The 22,459-nt window shown below is 43.8% G+C and overlaps 1 protein-coding gene across 2 annotated transcripts; it reads right to left on the bottom strand.

Moving 5' to 3' along the window:
- Nucleotides 1–88: 88 nt before the first annotated feature.
- LOC113023451 (NACHT, LRR and PYD domains-containing protein 3-like) lies at nt 89–22,190 on the bottom strand. 2 transcript variants are annotated; one of them, XM_026169450.1, is made up of 9 exons: nt 22,070–22,190; nt 16,610–16,910; nt 10,602–12,456; nt 10,234–10,407; nt 8,426–8,599; nt 8,148–8,321; nt 3,074–3,247; nt 1,128–1,174; nt 89–947 (listed from the first exon to the last, which is right to left on the bottom strand). In XM_026169450.1, the coding sequence occupies exons 2-9, from the start codon at nt 16,899–16,901 to the stop codon at nt 427–429; spliced, it is 3,411 nt and encodes a 1,136-aa protein (XP_026025235.1). In that variant the 5' UTR covers nt 16,902–16,910; nt 22,070–22,190; the 3' UTR covers nt 89–426. The 2 variants fall into 2 exon arrangements, with proteins under 2 accessions (XP_026025235.1, XP_026025236.1); XM_026169451.1 differs by lacking the exons at nt 89–947; nt 1,128–1,174; nt 3,074–3,247; nt 22,070–22,190 and adding an exon at nt 6,000–7,741 and having other exon boundaries at nt 16,610–16,975.
- Nucleotides 22,191–22,459: the final 269 nt, after the last annotated feature.

The following is a 22,459-nucleotide window of genomic DNA, read 5'->3' on the forward strand; positions in this document are numbered from 1 at the left end:
GCAGAAAAATAAATCTGAGCTTCAGTTCGATGATTGAGTCTAAATCTGAAGATCAGAATGAAAGAAAAGAAACATCCGTACAACACTGTGTCAGCCGTTATGTGATTTGTAGTTTAATGCACATTTACATCTAAACTCAGAACCACAGAAGCAGGCCAGTAATCTGATGAAATGAACATGTTTATGATGCAGAATGTCACAGGTCGTCTGTATTATTCACCATCAGTCCATCCATCCGGTCCATTCTAGCGATTACATTCGCTGTGGCGCCACCAAGTGCCGACAAGTGTTCAGTGCAAGCCAGGGCTTTCTCCGATGTCTGAGGACTTAACCAGACTCGGATCGGTCTAAACTACCAGACGAGAAAAGAATAATAAACATCTGTTCATGTGTGTCAGTGCGTGTCCTCACTGGAGGATCTCCCTGCTACAGAGAACACAGAGACACCGAGGAGTGATTGGACAACCAGAACCCAGGATACACAGGTTCAGTGAATGTGGTGTTGAAGGTGTGGAGGTGGATCAGTGAGTCAGAGGAGATTCTGTAGAAGGACAGCATGCCAGCAGGCCAGTCCACGTACACTGCTATTCTGTCGAGGACAGAGGAGGAGGAGACGCGTGTTCCTCTGTTATTGTGCATTGCATAGAACCCAACATGAGAGCACCTTAGACTCCACGAGTAGTTATTGTCTCCAAACCGAACCCTCTGGAAAGTGTTTCTGTTTTCTCTGTAACTCACTGCTATGTCAATCACTCCTTCCCACTCCACCTCCCAGTAACAGCGACCAGTCAGTCCACTGGTACACACCATTTGCACAAAGGAGTGAAACCTCTCTGAGTGAAAGGGATATGGCTGCTCTTCCATCACACGTGTCAGCTTCCTGTTGTTGTCAGATAGTTTGAGGTTTCTGTGTAATGTATTTGTGTCCGGTACAAGTGCACAGAAATCTGATGGAGAGAGGAAACAGCAAACGCTTTATCGTCTGAAGCTTTTACGTGCTGCTTTATTCACACGCTGACTGTTAATAAGAGGAAAAGTTAAGGAGTTTATTGTTTGGATCTCCAGTCAGACTGAGAATGAATGCACACACACACATTTCTGATTTAAATAAGTGAACACACACTCACACTTCTTTAGACCGGGTCTCAGCCTCTGCTCTCCACAATGTTCCAGCCTGGAGGAAGAAACAAAGTCTGATTAATATTAGGGTTGTCAAAATCAACGTGGATTCGTCACGATTAATCCGATTAAAATTTTTAACGCAATTAACACATCTGCAGCGCTGAATGACTCAAAATCCCTGAAATGTCTCTGTCAGCGCATTTGGGGCAGTTTGTCCAAGTAGAGTTACCTTTGCACATGTGCAGTAGATCTGGTAGTGACGGGCAGCAGAACCAACCAAATCAATATGGATGATGACAAACAGCACACTGGCCCTCTTGTGGGAAATTTGAGTATAAAAAGCAACAAGACGGAGCAGTCGACCGACATAAAGTATTGTGCACAATGTGCACAATACTTTATGTATTCTCAGCTTAGGGCGATCGTGGCTCAAGAGTTGGGAGTTCGCCTCGTAATCGGAAGGTTGCTGGTTCGAGCCCCGGCTCGGACAGTCTCGGTCGTTGTGTCCTTGGGCAAGACACTTCACCCGTTGCCTACTGGTGGTGGCCAGAAGGGCCGATGGTGCAATATGGCAGCCTCGCTTCTGTCAGTCTGCCCCAGGGCAGCTGTGGCTACAACTGTAGCTGCCTCCACCAGTGTGTGAATGTGTGGATGACTGGGTGTGTAAAGCGCTTTGGGGTCCCTAGAGGGGACTAGTAAAAGCGCTATACAAATACAGGCCATTTACCATTAAAACATTAACGCGGAGCTTACATTAGTCAGAGATGCTGCTAGCACTTTGGCTAGCGCGTCCCCTCATAGAGCGTCGGGAACTCAGTAAGTCTACCTCGGACAAACTGACTGACACAATTACCAAGTGAATTGCAACAAACTGCAGATCTATTAATATTGTTGAGGACACAGGCTTTACAAAGGTGTTGCAAGTTGCCTCTCAAGATGCATTTCACAAGTCTCCAACAAGAAGCACAATAATGTCAAAAATTCATCAGCTGCATGAAACTGAAAAGGAGAAAAAACACAAGCCTTTAGCTTTAGCTGTAGCCAAACACGTCGCCCGACAGGAGACTGCTGGACTTCTGTCAGTAACAGTAAGTATCTTGGTGTTACTGCTGCTGGGAAGTAAAGTCATTTGCATTGAGAATAATGAAGACAGAGGAGAGGAGAGTTTTTGATCTTAGTCAAAAATCTATCCATCAGCTTCAGCGTGTCCAGAACTCTGCTGCTCGTATCATCACCAGGACTCCTTCTATGCACCACATCACTCCTGCTCTGCAGCAGCTTCACTGACTTCCAGTTAAATACCGCATCAATTTCAAGATACTTTTGTACACGTTCAAGGCTATCCATCATCTCTCGCCTTCATACCTCTCTGACCTGGTTCAGCTCACCATCCCTTCTCCATGTCTCACATCCTCCTCCTCTCTTTCTCTTTCCGTCCCTTCCCCCAGCTAGCCACCGTGGGGCGCAAGGCTTTCTGCTGCTCTGCCCCCCATCATCCCTTCCTCCTGAGATAAGAAACATCACTTCCCTCCCTCTTTTTAAATCCAGACTCAAAACTCACCTGTTCACATTAGCCTATTCCACATACATTTGTCCATCCTGCTACTTTAATTTATTTTATTTATTTGCTCAACGTTTTATCCTTATTATGTTTGTTCCTGTTATTGCTTGTGTACAGTGTCCTTGACTGTTTTTAAAGGCGCTTTCTTAAATAGAATGTACTATTATTATTATTATTGTTATTAATAATAATACCAAGTACCGAGGTAGTGAGTAACTATGTAAGCTGATAACTAACCTTCTCAGTTATTTTGCAGCAGTGTTGAAAACATGACTGAAATTAATGTAATGAGTGAGGACAGGGACTCAGCTCATCAGTTTACTGTCAGTCTGCACTGTTGGAGCAGACGGTGAGTTGAAAGGCGTCAGCCTGCCAGTGTGCTGTTCATACCAGAGAGTTTCAAGTCTCCACTGAGGATCCTTCAGCCCAGCAGAAAGAAGCTTCACTCCTGAGTCTCCTGGGTGATTGTAGCTCAGATCCAGCTCTCTCAGATGGGAAGGATTGGAACTCAGAGATGAGGCCAGAGAAGTACAGCCCTCCTCTGTGATCTGGCAGCCTGACAGCCTGGAGACAGACAGACACACACACACACACACACACACACACACACACACTATCTTAGCTTTTATTTTTCAATCGTTATTTTGTTGCAACTTAAAAATATAAAAAATAATGAAAGGAGTATCTGTGTATGAGTTTGTCTTAGTATAATGGTGAAAATGCTAATACAGAACTAAAGGATAGGATTTTTTCTCTATATATTTACATAATATATAATAAGTGGATTGTATATCAAAATAAATGCACACAACATGAATATACAGGGTGGGCATTTATATGGATACACCGTAATAACATGGGAATGGTTGGTGATATTGAAGTCCTGTTTGTGGCACATTAGTATATGTGAGGGGGCAAACTCCTCAAGATGGGTGGTGACCATGGTGGCCATTTAGAAGTCGGCCATCTTGGATACAACTTTTGTTTTTTCAATAGGAAGAGGGCCATGTGACACATCAAACTTATTGGTAATGTCACAAGAAAAACAATGGTGTGCTTGGTTTCAACGTAACTTTATTCTTTCATGAGTTATTTACAAGTTTCTCTTTGTTCACAGCCATTGACATGTCGAAGAGGTTAACACGTGAGGATCGAAATTGTGTTGATATCTGGTGAACGCAGTAACCGGGTCATTGCAGCAGATTTCAATGCAAGACACCCTACGAGACCACCCATCTCCCATGCTACAGTTAGCAAACTGCTTGCTAAGTTTCGTGAAACTGGTTCAGTGTTGGATTTGCTAAGAGTGGCATTAGTCGAACATCCCTTTGGCGGATATTAGCTACTCACAAATGGAACCCTTACAAACTCCAGCTACTGCAGCATCTCAGCGAGGATGACCCAGATCAGCGCACAGAATTTGCAGAATGGGCAAAACAGAAATTGGAACAGGACCCTCAGTTCACGCAGAAGATTTTGTTCAGTGATGAGGCAAACTTTTATGTGAATGGTGAAGTTAACAAACAAAACCACCGCTATTGGTCTGACACTAACCCACATTGGATGGATCCCTCCAAGACTGCTGGAACAACAAAAGTGATTGTTTGGTGTGGTATATGGGGTACAATGATAGTGGGTCCATTCTTCATCAATGGAAACCTCAAGGCCACTGGATATTTGAAATTGCTACATGATGATGTGTTTCCTCTTTATGCACTGAAGCTGGCACGTTCCCTGAGTTTTTCCAGCAAGATGGTGCACCACCACATTATGGGTGCCAGGTCCGAGCATTCCTAGATGATCAGTTTCCTGGAAAGTGGATTGGTCGTCGTGGGCCAGTTGAATGGCCCCCAAGGTCTCCCGATCTGACCCCCTTAGACTTTTATCTTTGGGGTCATCTGAAGGCAATTGTCTATGGTGTGAAGATACGAGATGTGCAGCACCTGAAACTACGGATACTGGATGGCTGTGCTGGCATTTCTCCTGTGGTGTTGCTATCAGTGTGTGCAGAGTGGGAGAAGAGGGTTGCATTGACAATCCAACACAATCGGCAGCACATTGAACACATTTTATAAGTGGTCAGAAACTTGTAAATAACTCATGAAAGAATAAAGTTACGTTGAAACCAAGCACACCATTGTTGTTCTTGTGACATTACCAATAAGTCTGATGTGTCACATGGCCCTCTTCCTATTGAAAAAACAAAAGTTGTATCCAAGATGGCCGACTTCTAAATGGCCACCATGGTCACCACCCATCTTGAGGAGTTTGCCCCCTCACATATACTAATGTGCCACAAACAGGACTTTAATATCACCAACCATTCCCATGTTATTACGGTGTATCCATATAAATGCCCACCCTGTACAATAACTAAATACAGATATAGAATACACATTTGAAATTAAGAAATATATACAGGTTATGAGAGCGTGGGGAGGAAAGAACATGATGTGCGCAGTGCTTTTACTGAATCAAGTGTCCAAAGTTATTGTAGCCTGAGTAAATACTCAGGTGTGTCATTGTGTGTTAACTGAGCAGTGAGCAGGGTGAGGGAGCATTGTTTTGCTTTATTTTGTTGTTCCTAGGGCTATGCTTTTCTGGACAGAGATCTCAGATGTTGTTCCTGGATCTGCTGGAGCCACTCACCTAGCTTGGGGGTCCCTGCACCTAATGCTCTGATTACCACTGGGACCACTGTTACCTTCACCCTCCACATCTTCTCCAGCTCGTCTCTCAGCTTCTCATGTTCCTCCCTAATGTTGCTATAAGATAACCTTTATTAGTCCCACACGTGGGAAATTTGTTATGTATGACTCATTATAGCTAAATGTATTAACAACTACTGTGTCCCGTTGGATAGCTGTCACCCTTTTGTCTGTCTCTGGACGTCCCACAGGATCTCAGCTCAGTCATTCTCAACCACTCTAGGGGGCATATCCCGATTCAACCTCGGGACGTCCAGGCCATACTCGACACAGATGTTCCTATATGCTACACCAGCGACTTGGTTATGGCGTTCCATGTATGCACTCCCTTTGCATCTCATACCCTGCTGTTATGTGCTGGATTGTCTCAGGGGTATCTTTACATAGCCTCCACCTGGGGTCTTGCCTGGTGTTGTCAGTGTGCTCAGAGGTTATTCCTGTGCTGCCATGATTAGTGCCTCTGTGCTGTTTTTCCATGATGGCTACTGTTCTTTTTCCTCTTGTGTCTGTGAAGGTTCTCAGTCCTCCAGGTCATCGTAGTCTAAGGAGCTTGGAAAGAAAAGTGTCTGGACTTCCTTAACTTCTTAGTTACATTCAGCTGACTCCTCAGGACTTGCCTGACCCTCTGCAGGTACTTGGTGGTTGCAGCTTTCCTAGAGACCTCTTCACAGTTCCAATTTGCCTGTGGTGCCCCAGGTACTTGTGACTGTCCTTACTATCTGGTAATGTAATCTCCTCACTTCTGACTACCTTCCCTCTCTTTGTTACTATCCGACTACACTTCTCTAATCTAAATGACATTCTGATGTCGCTGCTCTACATCCTAGTGGTATGAATCAGTCGATGTCTTCTCCAGTCCTGGCATTCAGCTTGATGTCATCCAAAGAGAGGAGGTGGCTAACAATTGCTCCATTCTGTAGTCGGTATCCGTAGCCTCTCTTGTCAACGATCTGGCTGAGGTGGTTCAGGCCTATGCATAACAGCAGTAAGGACAAAGCATCTCTTTGGTAAATCTCTCACTTTGTGGTGTAATTTGCTTGAAGGTGGCCTAAGGTTCCTGTTGATCTTATATAATTCTAGTACAGGAGCTGAGGCAGGATGGGACTTTTCCCTCCTGATAATCCTTGAGGATTAGGGCTATCAGTTAGCCATTCTGGGTGTGTCTCATCCATTAGCAGCAGGTATATTTGTGCTGCTAGACACATGTGGAATGCTGTTAGCGTCATGTCAAGGGCTGGTACTGTCCATCTCTTCATACTTGAGACTCTTTCTTGGATGTCTCCCACTGTGATGGTTACTGGATCCTGTTCAGGGAGATTGATATGGTCTGCTCTTAGATCCACTAGCCATTGAACATTGTTGTTATAAGTTGAGTCTTCTCCCATATGGTCTTCTAGTATTCCTCAGTCTCCAACTTTGGTGGGGCTGCTCTCAAATTGTTTTCCTGCCATTGACACTACACATCAGTGGAGAACAGTTGGTTTATTCTCCTGGCTTCCAACGTTCTCATATACCTCTTCAAATGGGTAGCTGTGAGTCTTTGCTTAGCAGTTCCCAAGGCCTCAGGTATGGCCAGCTTTCTGTGCTTCTTAGTCACCCATTTCTTAATCACAACTTTCTGCCACGAACTTCTGTGCTATCTTGATTTTGGCTGTTCAAGTTGTAGCCAAGCATCTCAAGAATGTCACCCAATCTAGGAGGGTGGGGATGATGACGACCTGATGGCACCCCCTTGCCGTAGCACTTGTGTTGTACATCATCAATCTCTAAGGAACACTAAACTACCAGTTGTTTTGCCATTGGTCCAAATGTTGGGTGTCAAAGAATGGGTGTCCATAGGATCCACATCCACTTCATGTAACCCTTTGAGCTGGAATTACTTTCCATTCCAACAGGTCCCCATTCTCATCCCTTGTTCACTTATGGATTCTTGTTCCACTTCTCGTCAATGTATCCTAGTTCCTCTGCACCTGACACAGACCTTGTTAATCCAGGTGAAATCTGACATAGGATGTCTTCAGTGCACTTTCTACATGTTTCCTCTTACTATTCAAATCGACATCCCTCCTAAAAACCTTTCTGTGAAACCCATCATACTTAACATTTAGTATTTTCTGGGTCTTAATAAGTTCTCTGAGGTCATCCTTCATATTGTCCAAGGACATCACATAATGACAGTGGAATGGTCAGCTTATATTTCCTCATCTCTCTCATCACCAGCTCCGGAGCTAACTCATCTCTCAGCCCAGTTGTCTCCTCTGTAGCTCGTCAATGATAACAAGTGCTGTTCCATGTAGTATCACTGACATGCTCAGTACCGTAATTTAGTCTTGTGTGTAAACACTGGACTCTAAAATAACAAAAAAATGAAAATCCCAGGAGTAAAAAAGAAGTGACAAATAACAAAGCAACAAAGCATGGAAGAGCTACTGTAACTGCTGTGACTCAGCAAGGCAATTTAGTGGTTAACCAAAGCACTCTCATAGGTATTGAAAGTTTGCAAAGATGCAAACTTACAAAGAAAATAGTTAGCAGTTAGGGGTTAGATGTCCTTTGCCACAGTTATTAGTGAATGGATTAGAGCTATATTTTAAAACAATCTTCTCAAATAATCTTAGAAGGTATTGTGAAGGCTGAAGTCAACTCTTGTACTGTTTTAGAGTAACAAAATGAGCCGATTTTGCCAAACATAGTTCTGGAGCAATATATAAAAACAATGACAGTTTCCTCCTGTTTGCAAGGGGTAATCTTCTTACTTGAGAGTCTCTAGTGCACAGTCAGAATCCTTCAGTCCAGCAGAGAGTAGCATCACGCCTAAATCGCGCAGATCGTTGTTACTCACGTCCAGCATTCTCAGACTTAACACCTGGGAGCTGAGTACCGACGACAATTGGTTGCAGCATTCCTCTGTAAGACCAGTTTGATTCAACCTGATGAAAAAAACAAAATTTCTTGTAGCCTTAGTTTTTATAATCAAGGTAAGTACAAATAGTGCAACAGAGCACTACATAGATATTTCACAATGTGATCTGACCTGAGCGTCTGTAGGTTAAAGTGATGATGAACCATTCCAGCAGAGAGTAGTCTCACTCCTGAATCCTTCAGGTCATTGTTACTCAGGTCCAGGTCTCTCAGACTGGAGAACTGGGAGTTGAGAAATAGTGAGAAGTCCTGGCAGCATTTTGCTGTGAGATTGGTTTGATTCAACCTGACAGAAAGCAACGAACAGCAATAAATATACTTGCATTTAATTCAATTCAATTCAATTCAATTTTATTTATATAGCGCCAAATCACAACATAAGTCGCCTCAAGGCGCTTCATAGATACAGAGAAAAACCCAACAATCATATGACCCCCTATGAGCAAGCACTTTGGCAACAGTGGGAAGGAAAAACTCCCTTTTAACAGGAAGAAACCTCCGGCAGAACCAGGCTCAGGGAGGGGCGGCCATCTGCTGCGACCGGTTGGGGTGAGAGAAGGAAGACAGGATAAAGACATGCTGTGGAAGAGAGACAGAGGTTAATAACAGATATGATTCAATGCAGAGAGGTCTGTTAATACATAGTAAGTGAGAAAGGTGACTGGAAGAAAAAACTCAATGCATCATGGGAATCCCCCGGCGGCCCATGTCTATTGCAGCATAACTAAGGGAGGATTCAGGGTCACCTGGTCCAGCCCTAACTATATGCTTTAGCAAAAAGGAAAGTTTGAAGCCTAATCCTGAAAGTAGAGATAGTGTCTGTCTCCTGAATCCAAACTGGAAGCTGGTTCCACAGAAGAGGGGCCTGAAAACTGAAGGCTCTGCCTCCCATTCTACTTTTAAATACTCTAGGAACAACAAGTAGGCCTGCAGAGCGAGAGCGAAGTGCTCTAATAGGGTGATATGGTACTACAAGGTCATTAAGATAAGAAGGGGCCTGATTATTTAAGACCTTGTATGTGAGGAGCAGGATTTTGAATTCAATTCTGGACTTAACAGGAAGCCAATGAAGGGAAGCCAAAACAGGAGAAATCTGCTCTCTCTTTCTAGTCCCTGTCAGGACTCTTGCTGCAGCATTTTGGATTAGCTGAAGGCTTTTCAGGGAGTTTTTAGGACTTCCTGATAATAATGCATTACAGTCGTCCAGCCTGGAAGTAATAAATGCATGAACTAGTTTTTCAGCGTCACTCTGAGACAGGATATTTCTAACTTTAGAGATGATGTGCAAATGGAAGAACGCAGTCTTACATATTTGTTTAATATGTGCGTTGAAGGACATGTCCTGGTCAAAAATGACTCCAAGGTTCCTCACAGCGTTACTGGAGGCCAAGGTAATGCCATCCAGAGTAAGAATCTGCTTAGATACCATATTTCTAAGCTTTTCAGGGCCGAGTACAATAACCTCAGTTTGATCTGAATTAAGAAGCAGAAAGTTAGCGGCCATCCAGGTCTTTATGTCTTTAAGACATTCCTGCAGTTTAACTAATTGGTGTGTGTTATCTGGCTTCATGGACAGATAGAGCTGGGTGTCATCTGCATAGCAGTGTAAATGTATGCTATGTCTTCTAATGATGCTGCCTAAGGGAAGCATGTATAATGTAAACAGAATTGGTCCTAGCACTGAACCCTGTGGAACTCCATAATTAACCTCAGTGTGTGAAGAGGACTCTCCATTTACATGCACAAACTGGAGTCTATTAGATAGATATGATACAAACCACTGTCCACCTGTTTGCAGTCAGACAGCATTAATTCCTATACAGTTGTGTTTATGAGTTAAAGTATAAACAAACAATGATGATAAATGATAAACATGGAACATAATCCACTGCAGCATTATAATACAACATTTCAGCTTACCTGAGGCTCTGTAGTGTACAGTGAGGAGTCTCCAGTATTGCAGAGAGCAACTTCAGACCCAATCCCTGCAAACTGTTGTTACTCAAGTCCAGTTCTCTCAGATTGGAGGACTGGGAACTGAGAACTGAAGACAAAGCTTCACAGCTTCTCTCTGACAGATTACAGCCACTCAATCTGTAGAGGAAATAGTGATGCTGTTTATATGCTATAAAAAACTACTGTAGTAATTATAAAATGAATAATTATATTATTGTTTGAACAAATTTCCTCATGAGATATGATGACTATTAGTTTTACATAATTTAAATAATTTAACAAAAACTAGCACCTGTGATGCCATTGCAATATCTGGTTATCTGTGCACCTACAGAGCTTTGGTGGAGGCTTTGACCACTGGCAAAAGCCTCAAAAAAGCTTCTTCTGAAGCAGAAGCAGAATATTTCTTCAGGTCAAAAACATGCAGATGTTCTTCTGATGACAGTAAGATGAAGACCAAAGCTGACCACTGAGCTGGAGAAAGTTCATATGTGGAGAGGCTTCCTGAACTTAGATACTGTTGGATTTCCTCTATTAAAGAACGATCATTTAGTTCATTCAGGCAGTGGAGAAGATTAATGTTTCTCTCTGGAGACAGATTCTCACTGAGCTTCTCCTTGATATACTGGATTGTTTTCTGGTTGGTTTTTGACTGACAGTCTGTTTTTTTCAGTAGGCTCTGTAGTTTATCCTGATTGGTCTGCAGTGAAAGACCCAAGAGGAAGCGAAGGAACAAGTCCAGGTGTCCGTTTGGACTCTGTAAGGCCCTGTCAATCGAAATCCTGTGGATCTTCTTTGAAGATGTTTTACTTAAAAGCAGTTGAAGATTGCGCATTGAGGGCTGTGGTGAAAGCATCACATTTTTGTTGCTATTTATAAGCGACATCCTCACATAAAGAGCAGCCAGAAACTCCTGAACGCTCAGATGGACGAAGCTGAACATCTTGTCTTTCCCTTTCCTTCCTCGATCTTCTTTGAAGATCTCTGTGAACACTCCTGAGCACACCGAGGCTTCACTGAAATCAATGCCGCTCTCTCTCAGATCCTTCTCATAGAAGATCAGGTTGCCCTTTTCCAGCTGCTCAAAGGCCAGTTTTGCTAATGACTTAATGTATTGAATGCTCTTCTCTGGGCCATACTTTTCTTTTGTCCGATCAATCTGAAACATCAGGAACTCTGCGTACATCTCAGTCAGAGTCTTGGGCAGCTCTCCTCCCTCTCTGGTTTTCAACACATCCTCCAGAACTGTTGCAGTGATCCAGCAGAAGACTGGGATGTGGCACATGATGTGGAGGCTTCGTGATGTCACGATATGGGAGATGAGTTTGTCAGCCTCCTCCTTACCTTTGACTCTCTTCCTGAAGTAGTCCTCTTTCTGTTGGTCGGTGAACCCCCTGACCTCTGTTGTACTGCTGATAAACTCTCGAGGGATCTGATTGGCCGCTGCAGGCCGTGTGGTTACCCAGATGCGAGCAGAGCGTAGCAGTTTCCCATTGATGAGTTTCCTCAGCAGGACATCTGTTTTAGTTGCCTTTGTTACATCGACAGAGCGAATGTCTTCAGAATGAAGGTCGAGATGAAGGCGGCTCTCATCCAGCCCATCAAACACAAACAGAAGTTTGAATTTACTCTTGTCATAGTTGGTGATTCCTGATGACTGAACATCTGTAAAGATGTAATTAAGAGCCTCCTGTGGGATGCCTACAGTTTCTGGGATGCATTCATGAATGAGCTCTGCCAAACTGAACTTTTCTCCCTTCAGAGGATTCAGCTGACGGAAGGTGAAGGGGAAAATCAGATGCACATCTTGATTGGACCTTTGTTCAGCCCAGTCCAAAACAAACTTGTGAACAAGGAAAGTTTTTCCAATTCCTGCGATTCCATTGGTCATCACTGTTTTGATGGGTCTGTAGTCTCCTGAAGGATGTTTGAACATGTCTGTGGGTCTAATAGGTTTCTCTGGCTCTGCTGGCTTCCATACTTTGTCAATCTGCTGGATCTCATGCTGTGTGTTGATATGTACATCATACCCAGCTGTGATGTACAGCTCTGTGTAGATATCAACCAGACGCTGTTTATCTTCTGTCCAACCTTCTTGGGTGCACATAAACTTGTCCTGGAAGTTTGATTGAAGTATTTGCTGGAAAAACTTGATGGGGCGAGGCTCTGGTACTGGAACCACCACATCTGTATCAAACATGAGGGGAAAAATACAAAGTGTGCTGTGTATATTTCACGAATACCCATGTTGTTGTTGGAAGCAGTAAACAAAAAGTTCCATAAAGTTAAGCTTTCATTGTTCAGAGGAAGATCAATAATACAACAGCACTGGTAAAAATTTAAAAAAAAAATGTTAAGCCAGAGTTAAAATGTCCTCAGGTTACTGAATTTAGTGAATCCCTGGCCCTGGATCCAGCCCTCTGGATGAAACTACTTGCTAGGTGTAAGGAACCTATGTTGTCACACAGCAAGCAGGTAATGCTCATTATGAGGTGGCCTCACTTCCTTGTGACAATTAAAGCCCACGCAGCAGATGTTGCTGCATTGCAACAGCAGTTTACTTGTGTATTCTCCCCTCTGCCCTCTGACCATCCTCATAAAATACTTCTGTGATCTCAGAAGGACCTGACACAACTCCGTAACTGTGGTTTGTGTTTTTTTATTGTTATCACACAATCTGCTTTATGTCACCTTTTGGGACCTTCCAGTGCACGCTGCCCTGGCTCCAGTGCTCTCCTCCAGCAGCAGCCTCCTCTCCAGGCCTGGTTGCTACTGAAATAGGGAATGCAAAATGCTCACTGGCTGTGCAAAACCAGCCTCCCTGACACCAAACCATGAACCTGCTGCTCCACTCCTCCCCTGCAGCTGAGCCACCAACCACACAGTGCCACTCCCCCACCGCCCAATTTGTGCCGGGGAGCCATCTGGCCTAGCCGGTCTTGAGACGCGGACAGGATGCAATAGCTGCTGTTTAATCCATCTGTGGCTGCACATGCTCACAACCCAATTGGTACCCCAGAAACTATACGTCCCTCCGTCCAACCACACACTTTTTCGGGTTGGCCGTGAACCCCGCCTGCCTCAGAGACTCCAGGACCACTACCACCCGCTGCATATGCTCCGCCCAAGTGTCACTATTGATGATGATGTCTTCTAGGTCGGCTGCAGCATATGCAGCATAAGGACGCAGCAACCGGTCTCTGAGACGCTGAAAGGTGGCAGGGGCTCCGAACAAGCCGAACATTAGTGTAACGAACTGGTACAAACCGTAAAGAGTAGAGAAGGCCCTTTTTTACTTTGACTCTGCAGACCAGGCAATCTGCCAGTAGCCCTCGGTTAAATCCAGCATCGGCATGGGATAAGCATCAAACTGTGACACCTCATTCACCTTGCGATAGTCTATGCAGAACCATATAGATCCATCTTTCTTCACTACCAGAACTATGGGGCTACACCAAGCGATGTGTGACTCTTCTATTACTCCCAGCTTCAAAACCTCCGCCAATTCCCTTTGCATGATTTGTCTTCTGTGCTCCAGTAACCTGTAGGGTCGTGAACGGACCATCACACCAGGCCGCTTGTCAAATTGATGCACCATAACAGTCATACAGCTGGGTAAGGGGGAGAACACATTTGCAAAATGCTGTTGCAATGCAGCAACATCCACAACATCCACATCCACACCTGTGTGCAATGGTCATCACAAATGAAGGGAGGCAGGAATGGTGGAATCTGGAGTCCAACCAACGATCCCAGTTGCGTTCATCTTCGTGAACGAACTTCCGAATCATGGACATTAAGGTCTTATTCAGCCGCTCCACCAGCCCATCATACTGAGGGTGGTAGGCTTAATGCCCTACAATTCGTAAAGCTAGACATCTATGAAGTTCTTTGGTCAGTCAGTATCTTTTTCAGGATACCGACTCAAGAGATGACCTGAAATAGCACCTGTGCCACACTTAGCAGAAATGGTGTGCAGTGGCACTGTTTGTGGATATTGCCTTGCAAATCCACCACAACTAACACAAAGCGATAGCCGTGTGAAATGGCCCGATGAGGTCCATGCCAATGCGCTCAGGACCTCCATTAATGGTAATGAGTGTAACTGGAGCCGATGGGGTCTCCCGAGAAGGCCCCACTGACTCCTCCGCTGAGCACCACACAGACCTCGCATGTCCCTACCGGCCGCGATTGCATACTGACACACAGTCCAATTAATTTACCGAACCTGGGCCAATCCGTCCGCAAAATTAAGGGGTGCGTCATCCTGCCTGTCACACAGCTTACCATGGCAGGATATTTAAAAGTAAAATGGGAGGCGGACTCTTCAGCTTTCATGCCTCTCTTCGGTGTTGGGTGCTCTCCACTGACTGTGCCAGAATAAAATACGAATAGTAGACAGCAGGAATAAATAACAAACAAGAGAAAGTCACACACTGGAGAACAAATGCTTGGAAGTAGTGCAAAGAGAAGACTCTAGAGTCGGGATTGTTGGGGTGGTGGGTGGAGGATAGTGTTTGTTAGCAGTCTGACTGGCCCAGGGGAAGAAGCTGTTGGTGAGTCTGGAGGTATGGGACCTGACTGGCCTGAGAGGGCAGCGGGTCAAATAGGTGGTGGGCGGGGCTCGCCTGTGATACCCCTGGTTTTCCTGAGACAGGAGGATCTGGAGATGGCCTCCAGGGGTGGCAGAGGGCAGCCAGTAAGTTATTTGGGAGTTGTTAATGACCCCTGTGCAGCCTTCCTGTTTTCAGTTGTGGCCCCTGAGTACCAAACACGAGGCAGGAGGAGAGCACACTCTCCACTGAGGAGGAGTAGAAGCTTCACACAGGGTAACTATGTGCGAATGCTGTTTGTTGATTACAGTTCAGCGTTTAACACAATAGTGCCCTGCAGACTGTTCACAAAGCTGAGGGATCTGGGACTTAACAGCCGTCTGTGTGCATGGGTGTTGGACTTCCTCACTGGCAGAACTCAGGTGGTGAGGGTGGGCAGGTGCTTCTCCAACAGCATCACCATCAACACAGGAGCACCTCAGGGATGTGTCCTCTCGCCACTGCTCTACTCCCTCTACACTTCAGACTGTGTGGCCACCCATGGCTCCAACACCATTGTGAAGTTTGCTGATGACACAGTGGTGTTGGGTGCCATCTCCAACAACGATGAGGCGGCCTACATGGATGAAGTGAAGAATCTGGCATCGTGGTGCCAGGACAACCACCTCCAGCTGAACGTCAGCAAGACCAAGGAGCTGGTGGTGGACTTCAGAAGGAGTCAGCACAGAGACTACAAGCCCATCATCATCAATGGAGCTCCAGTGGAGAGGGTGCAGTCCTTCAAGTATCTCGGTGTCCACATCTCCTCAGACCTGACATGGGCTGCCCACATTCAGGTCCAGACCAAAAAGGCTAGGCAGCGCCTGTCTCACCTACGACAACTGAGGAAGTTCAGGGTCTCTCCAAAGATCCTCAGGATTTTCTATACAGGCGCTGTGGAGAGCATCCTCACACAGAACATGACATCGTGGTTTGGGAACAGCTGTGTGAAGGACCAAAAAGCTCTCCAGAGAGTGATCCGTACAGCAGAACGCTGCTGCAGGATTGCTCTCCCCCCGCTTCAGGACACCTACACCAGGAGATGCCGGACTAGAGCAGATACTGAAGGACCCGTCCCATCCTGGCAACAAACTGTTCCAACTTCTGCAATCTGGTAGAAGGTTCCGCATCTTCCGGGCAAGGACAGAGAGACTCAAGAGGAGCTTCTATCCCCAAGCCATCCGTGCCCTCACTCCCACACACACACACACACACACACACACACACACACACACACACACACACACACACACACACACACACACACACACACACACACACACCCTCTCACATCATCCATAAGTGGCTGAGACAGGACTCTCTTCCAGACACTCTAAACACACCGGCACAATGTACATTTCAAATTCCTTTCATTTTAGATATGTTCAGATTCTGTAAAATAGTCAGATTGTCTATTCTTATTTAATTCACTTAATGTACAGAATTCACCTGCTTGCTGCATACATGCTACTACTGCACACTCACCTAATGTATATATCATATATAATGTTCTAATGTTCTTCCTCCCCTCCCTCAGTTAGCAGTTATAGTGGAAGTGAGATAGCAGTAGGACAAGTAAAGATTTTCTTTGTAAACTTTTTACCAAAACCCTTAATATTATTGTCTAAATTTATCATGTGTGTCCAGCACTTTGGGCAGTGGTTGCTGTTTTTAATGTGCTCTATAAATAAAGTTGGCTCAGTTATGTCTTTCAAGACTTCCTTAAATACCCAAAATTCCAAGTTTACCTTCAGGGTGATGAAGAGGAGCCTGTGTGTGTGAGAGAGAAGACAAGCTCTGCAACAGGTCATTCCTGCTGATCCTTTCTAGAACCTTTCTGGTCACCTCCACAGCTCCTGGAAGTCTGTAGATCTGTACCATCAGAGTCACGGTGTCCCGCCTTTCTGCTTTTTCCAGCTGACATGCTTTGATTGATGGAAGGCCTTCCAGGCAGCTGTCCTGCTGCAGGAACCACTTAAAGTCATCAAACTCCTTTCCTGTCAACTCCTCCAGAATGTCCAAGAGGTCGACTGACGTCATGAGAGCTCCCTGATAGTCAGACAATAAAAGTCAATTCAATTCAATTCAACTGTTGTTGTGATAAAGTGTGTGTGTATGTATATGTATGTGTATATATAATTCCCCACTCGCCCCTGTGGGCGGTCAATCCTTCCAGCTCGGGTCCTCTACCAGAGGCCTGGGAGCTTGAGGGTCCTGCAGTATCTTAGCTGTTCCCAGGACTGCGCTCTTCTGGACAGAGATCTCCGATGTTGTTCCCGGGATCTGCTGGAGCCACTCGCCTAGCTTGGGAGTCACCGCACCTAGTGCTTCGATTACGTCATGACATCACGACGTCAGTATATATACATATGTATACATATGTATACATGTATACATATGTATACATATGTATACATATGTATATATGTATACATATGTATACATATGTATATATGTATACATATATACATATGTATACATATGTATACATTATGTATACATATATACATATGTATACATATGTATACATATGTATATATGTATACATATGTATACATATATACATATGTATACATATGTATACATATATACATATTTAGTATGTACAATATGTATACATATTGTATACTATATACATATATGTATAATATATACATATGTATACATATGTATATTATATATGTATATACATATGTATATATTATACATATGTATACAGTGGGTAATAATACTAGTATACTATGTAGTGTTAACAGTATATTTGAATACATTACACTATACACATGATATATAACATATGTATATTAACATAGCTATACAGTGGGCCAAAAAATATTTATCAGCCACGTTGTGCAATTCCCCACTTAAAATGATGACAGAGGTCAATAATTTGCACCAGAGGTACACTTCAACTGTGAGAGACAGAATGTGAAAAAAAATCCATGAATCCACATGGTAGGATTTGTAAAGAATTATTCGTAAAGGTAGGGTGGAAAAATAAGTATTTGGTCACCTCAAACAAGGAAAATCTCTGGCTCTCACAGACCTGTAACGTCTTCTGTAAGAAGCTTTTCTGTCCCCCACTCGTTACCTGTATGAATGGCACCTGTTTGAACTCATCATCTGTATAAAAGACACCTGTCCACAGCCTCAAACAGTCAGACTCCAAACTCCGCCATGGCCAAGACCAAAGAGCTTTCGAAGGACACCAGGAAAAGTATTGTAGACCTGCACCAGACTGGGTAGAGTGAATCTACAATAGGCAAGCAGCTTGGTGTGAAAAAATCAACTGTGGGAGCAATCATCAGAAAATGGAAGACATACAAGACCACTGATAATCTCCCTCGATCTGGGGCTCCACGCAAGATCTCATCCCGTGGGGTCAAAATGATCATGAGAACAGTGAGCAAAGATCCCAGAACCACACGGGGGGACCTGGTGAATGACCTGCAGAGAGCTGGGACCATAGTAACAAAGGTCACCATCAGTAACACACTACAACGGCAGGGAATCAAATCCCGCAGTGCCAGACGTGTTCCGCTGCTGAAGCCAGCGCATGTCCAGGCCCGTCTGAAGTTTGCCAGAGAGCACATGGATGATACAGCAGAGGATTGGGAGAATGTCATGTGGTCAGATGAAACCAAAGTAGAACTTTTTGGTATAAACTCAACTCGTCGTGTTTGGAGGAAGAAGAATACTGAGTTGCATCCCAAGAACACCATACCTACTGTGAAGCATGGGGGTGGAAACATCATGCTATGGGGCTGTTTTTCTGCCAAGGGGACAGGACGACTGATCCGTGTTAAGGACAGAATGAATGGGGCCATGTATCGTGAGATTTTGAGCCAAAACCTCCTTCCATCAGTGAGAACTTTGAAGATGAAACGAGGCTGGGTCTTCCAACATGACAATGATCCAAAACACACCGCCCGGGCAACAAAGGAGTGGCTCCGTAAGAAGCATTTGAAAGTCCTGGAGTGGCCTAGCCAGTCTCCAGACCTCAACCCCATAGAAAATCTGTGGCGGGAGTTGAAAGTCCGTGTTGCTCGGCGACAGCCCCAAAACATCACTGCTCTCGAGAAGATCTGCATGGAGGAATGGGCCAAAATACCAGCTACTGTGTGTGCAAACCTGGTAAAGACCTATAGTAAACGTTTGACCTCTGTTATTGCCAACAAAGGTTATGTTACAAAGTATTGAGTTGTATTTTTGTTATTGACCAAATACTTATTTTCCACCCTGATTTACGAATAAATTCTTTACAAATCCTACCATGTGGATTCATGGATTTTTTTTTCACATTCTGTCTCTCACAGTTGAAGTGTACCTCTGGTGCAAATTACTGACCTCTGTCATCATTTTAGGTGGGGGAACTTGCACAATCGGTGGCTGACTAAATACTTTTTTGCCCCACTGTATATATACATATGTATACATATACATATGTATACATATGTATATGTATACATACATATGTATACATATGTATGTATACATACATATGTATACATACATATGTATATATATACATATTAGGGGTGCAACGATATTCGTATCGATATTGAACCGTTCGATACAGTGCTTTCAGTTCGGTACGCATATGTATCGAACAATACAACATTTGTAATTTATTTTATCAATTTTCCTTCTGACGATGCTGTCTGTGTTGAGCGCTCAGTGAATCTGTGTTCGACTACTCCGCCTAGGCTGCACTGTCCAGCGCAGATCCACTGAGCGCTCAACACAGACAGCATAGTCAGAAGGAAGAGCGCAGGGCACCTCCCCCACCCTCATTCAGATCTGGTGTTTGGAATTATTTTGGTTTTCATGTGACGTATGACCCTGAAGGTAAGCGAGTCATGGACTAAAGTAAAACAGTATGTTTGCCATGCAATGCTCAATTACATGGGTGGGAACTAGTGTGTTAGCGCAGTTAGCTCGTTAACGTGTTGGCCGTCTAGCCCCATGCACAGAGCGATCGGCGGTAGCTCGTTAACGGAGATTTGCCGTGTTGTGGTTAAGGTCATTTCAACGAGATTAACCTGAAAGCACTAGTGGGAACACAACGAATATGACTGCACATTTACGCCGACATCATCCTAGTGCAAAGACAAAAACAACAAGCATGCTACTAACTTTAGCCGAGTCATTTAGACAGCTGTTAGCACATGATTCTCCTTATGCTGCTGAGAATATAGCCCAGAAGAAGCGGATAGTATAGCTTTTATTTTGGAAAGAGACATTTCTCTGTAATAAACTCTCTTTTCCAAAGATGAGTGATTCCTCAATCAGATACAGGGCTTGCAATATCGCTAGCCCGACGTCCCGGAGCTAGCGATTTTTTCAGTCGGGCTACCAAAATCTTTCTCTTCCCTGCCCGTCGGGCTATTGTAGGAAAAATATATGTCAATGCTTTTGCATTCTTTCAGAAATGTAGCTGGGTAATTATGTCATTGGCATCGGTGAGCCACTGTCAATATGTGACATATTGAAGTCGCATAATTTTAATAAATGACAAATTAAAAAAGGCATGAACATTTTTTTGTATCGAAAAAATATCGAACCGTGACACCAAAGTATCGAACCGAACCGAACCGTGAATTTTGTGTATCGTTGCACCCCTAATACATATGTATACATATGTATACAGGATCATTGGAGGCCCTCTCCCACCCATGTCCCAACTCTACCACAAACACATCATCCGACATGCGAACAGCATAGTGAAGGACACTTTCCACCCCTCACATGCACTGTTCTCCCTCCTTCTATCTGGCCGACGATTTCACAGCATCAAAACCGAGACAAAAAGACACTGCAAGAGCTTCTTCCTACAAGCAGTCAGAGCCCTAAACTCACTACCACCAAACACAAACACTTTTACAAACACCTTGCAATACTCATCAGAAGACTCAAAAACAACACAAACTTCCACAAATCCACTACAAACTGGACCTGGGAACAATACGCTTACTGCACACTCAGTCACATAGTTACTGAACACACATCTAAATTATACTATATTTGCACATTTTGCATCTTGCACATGTCTTCGTCCTGTCTCGTCTACAATATCCTGACTCATAACTTGAACCTGATATTTAATACCACTGCACAACATCTCACTTTACTTTAATGGCACAATCCACTTTGTATTGTCTCATTCCTGTCTTGGTTTATTGTACATAGATATAGTTGCTAATAGTACCTTTTTATCTCTTAACTTAACCCAAATTTAGCGATTTATTATTTATTTGTAATTTCTAGTTTCATATCTCTTGCACATAGATTATTTATATTCTTAGAATATATTAAAAGAAGAATATAAATAATCTATCTCCATTTTTTTTATAAATGCACCATGCATTTATATGAATGGCATTTCGGTACGCTGTATACTGTGTATATTGTTGCATTGACAATAAAGACCTTAAATCTTGAGTCTTGGAAGGCAGCTCTGAACACCACATCCAGAACACCTTGGATTTCGTACAGAGGGTGAGAGATGTCGTTAGGGAGTCAGATGAAACAATGGTCTCGTACAATGTTACATCTGTCTTCACTTCCAGTCACTGAAAAGGGAAAGACCATCTCTGAATCGAGGAGGGGGCCTGAGGGTACATCTGTCACCATGTTACAATGCTGTGATTGCAGCCATTCCCTGACTCTCTGTGAGTGGGACTCATGGTTATTGATCAGTGATCTCTGATCAATGGGCTACTCTATAATACAGTCAGCTGCACTGATAGCAATGTGGAATTGCACATATAGGAAGTGGAGTTGTTTCGCCCCCTTTCTCTAAAATTCTCAAAAACTGTACTGTTTACATGAAAATACTTACAGTATTACTGGCGTCTTTTTCCTTTAAATTACTGTGTAGACAACCAATACTTAGTAAAATACTTACATGACAGATTCAGAAAAATGACACCATAAATCACAGAGAAGTATTCACACATATGGCAATGAAGGTAAATACAAGTATTCAGTAAAGTATGTTAGAGTATGATGCTAGTACATTTAAATAACCATCATGAGAAACGCAACAGAAAGATTTTTCCTCGGCACACCAACAGCAGTAACACTGATCATGTTACTAAAGATTCTAAAATACTACTAAATATTCTTTTAATGGTCCGACCACAACAGGTCTGATAGTTTCAAACAGTTAACAGTGATCTGTAAGTAACAGTGTGTTTAACACTCACCCCAAAACAAGTTTAAGTCTCACTCACTTCAATGTAAGCAGTAGAGTCATGTGACGAGCTGTACAAAACTGAGAAACAGGAAATATGTATACACCCTTTCCTCAATCTGTAGCAAAAGTACAGGGTTGGCTAATGTGTTGTGAGTCTGCTTCACTTCACATCCTGTTACTGTAACACAAAGCTGAGAAACTCACTCTGAAACATCTGAGCGTGTACAGATCGAGTTAAATCTGAATGCACAGAAACCAGCAGACCGAGGGGACCAACCAATCACCACGCTCGTAACGACGGGTCAGTGATGATATGAAGTCAGGAGTGTTTCAGGCATAGAGCTGACAAAAAAAGAGGAAAGATCATCACATCTTTTTCACAACCAACAGGAAGTGCATC

Source organism: Astatotilapia calliptera, chromosome 6 (assembly GCF_900246225.1).
Source record: "Astatotilapia calliptera chromosome 6, fAstCal1.2, whole genome shotgun sequence".
In the NCBI taxonomy this organism is placed as follows: domain Eukaryota; kingdom Metazoa; phylum Chordata; class Actinopteri; order Cichliformes; family Cichlidae; genus Astatotilapia; species Astatotilapia calliptera.

What these genes read in the sequence shown, in the direction of transcription:
- LOC113023451 (XM_026169450.1), bottom strand. Translation starts at nt 16,901, where the DNA reads ATGACGTCAGTCGACCTCTTGGACATTCTGGAGGAGTTGACAGGAAAG. An exon ending in TCCTCTTCATCACCCTGAAG is followed by an intron (nt 12,457 to 16,609) that starts GTAAACTTGGAA and finishes TGTTTGATACAG; the next exon opens with ATGTGGTGGTTCCAGTACCA. An exon ending in AAAGCCTCCACCAAAGCTCT is followed by an intron (nt 10,408 to 10,601) that starts GTAGGTGCACAG and finishes TTTCCTCTACAG; the next exon opens with ATTGAGTGGCTGTAATCTGT.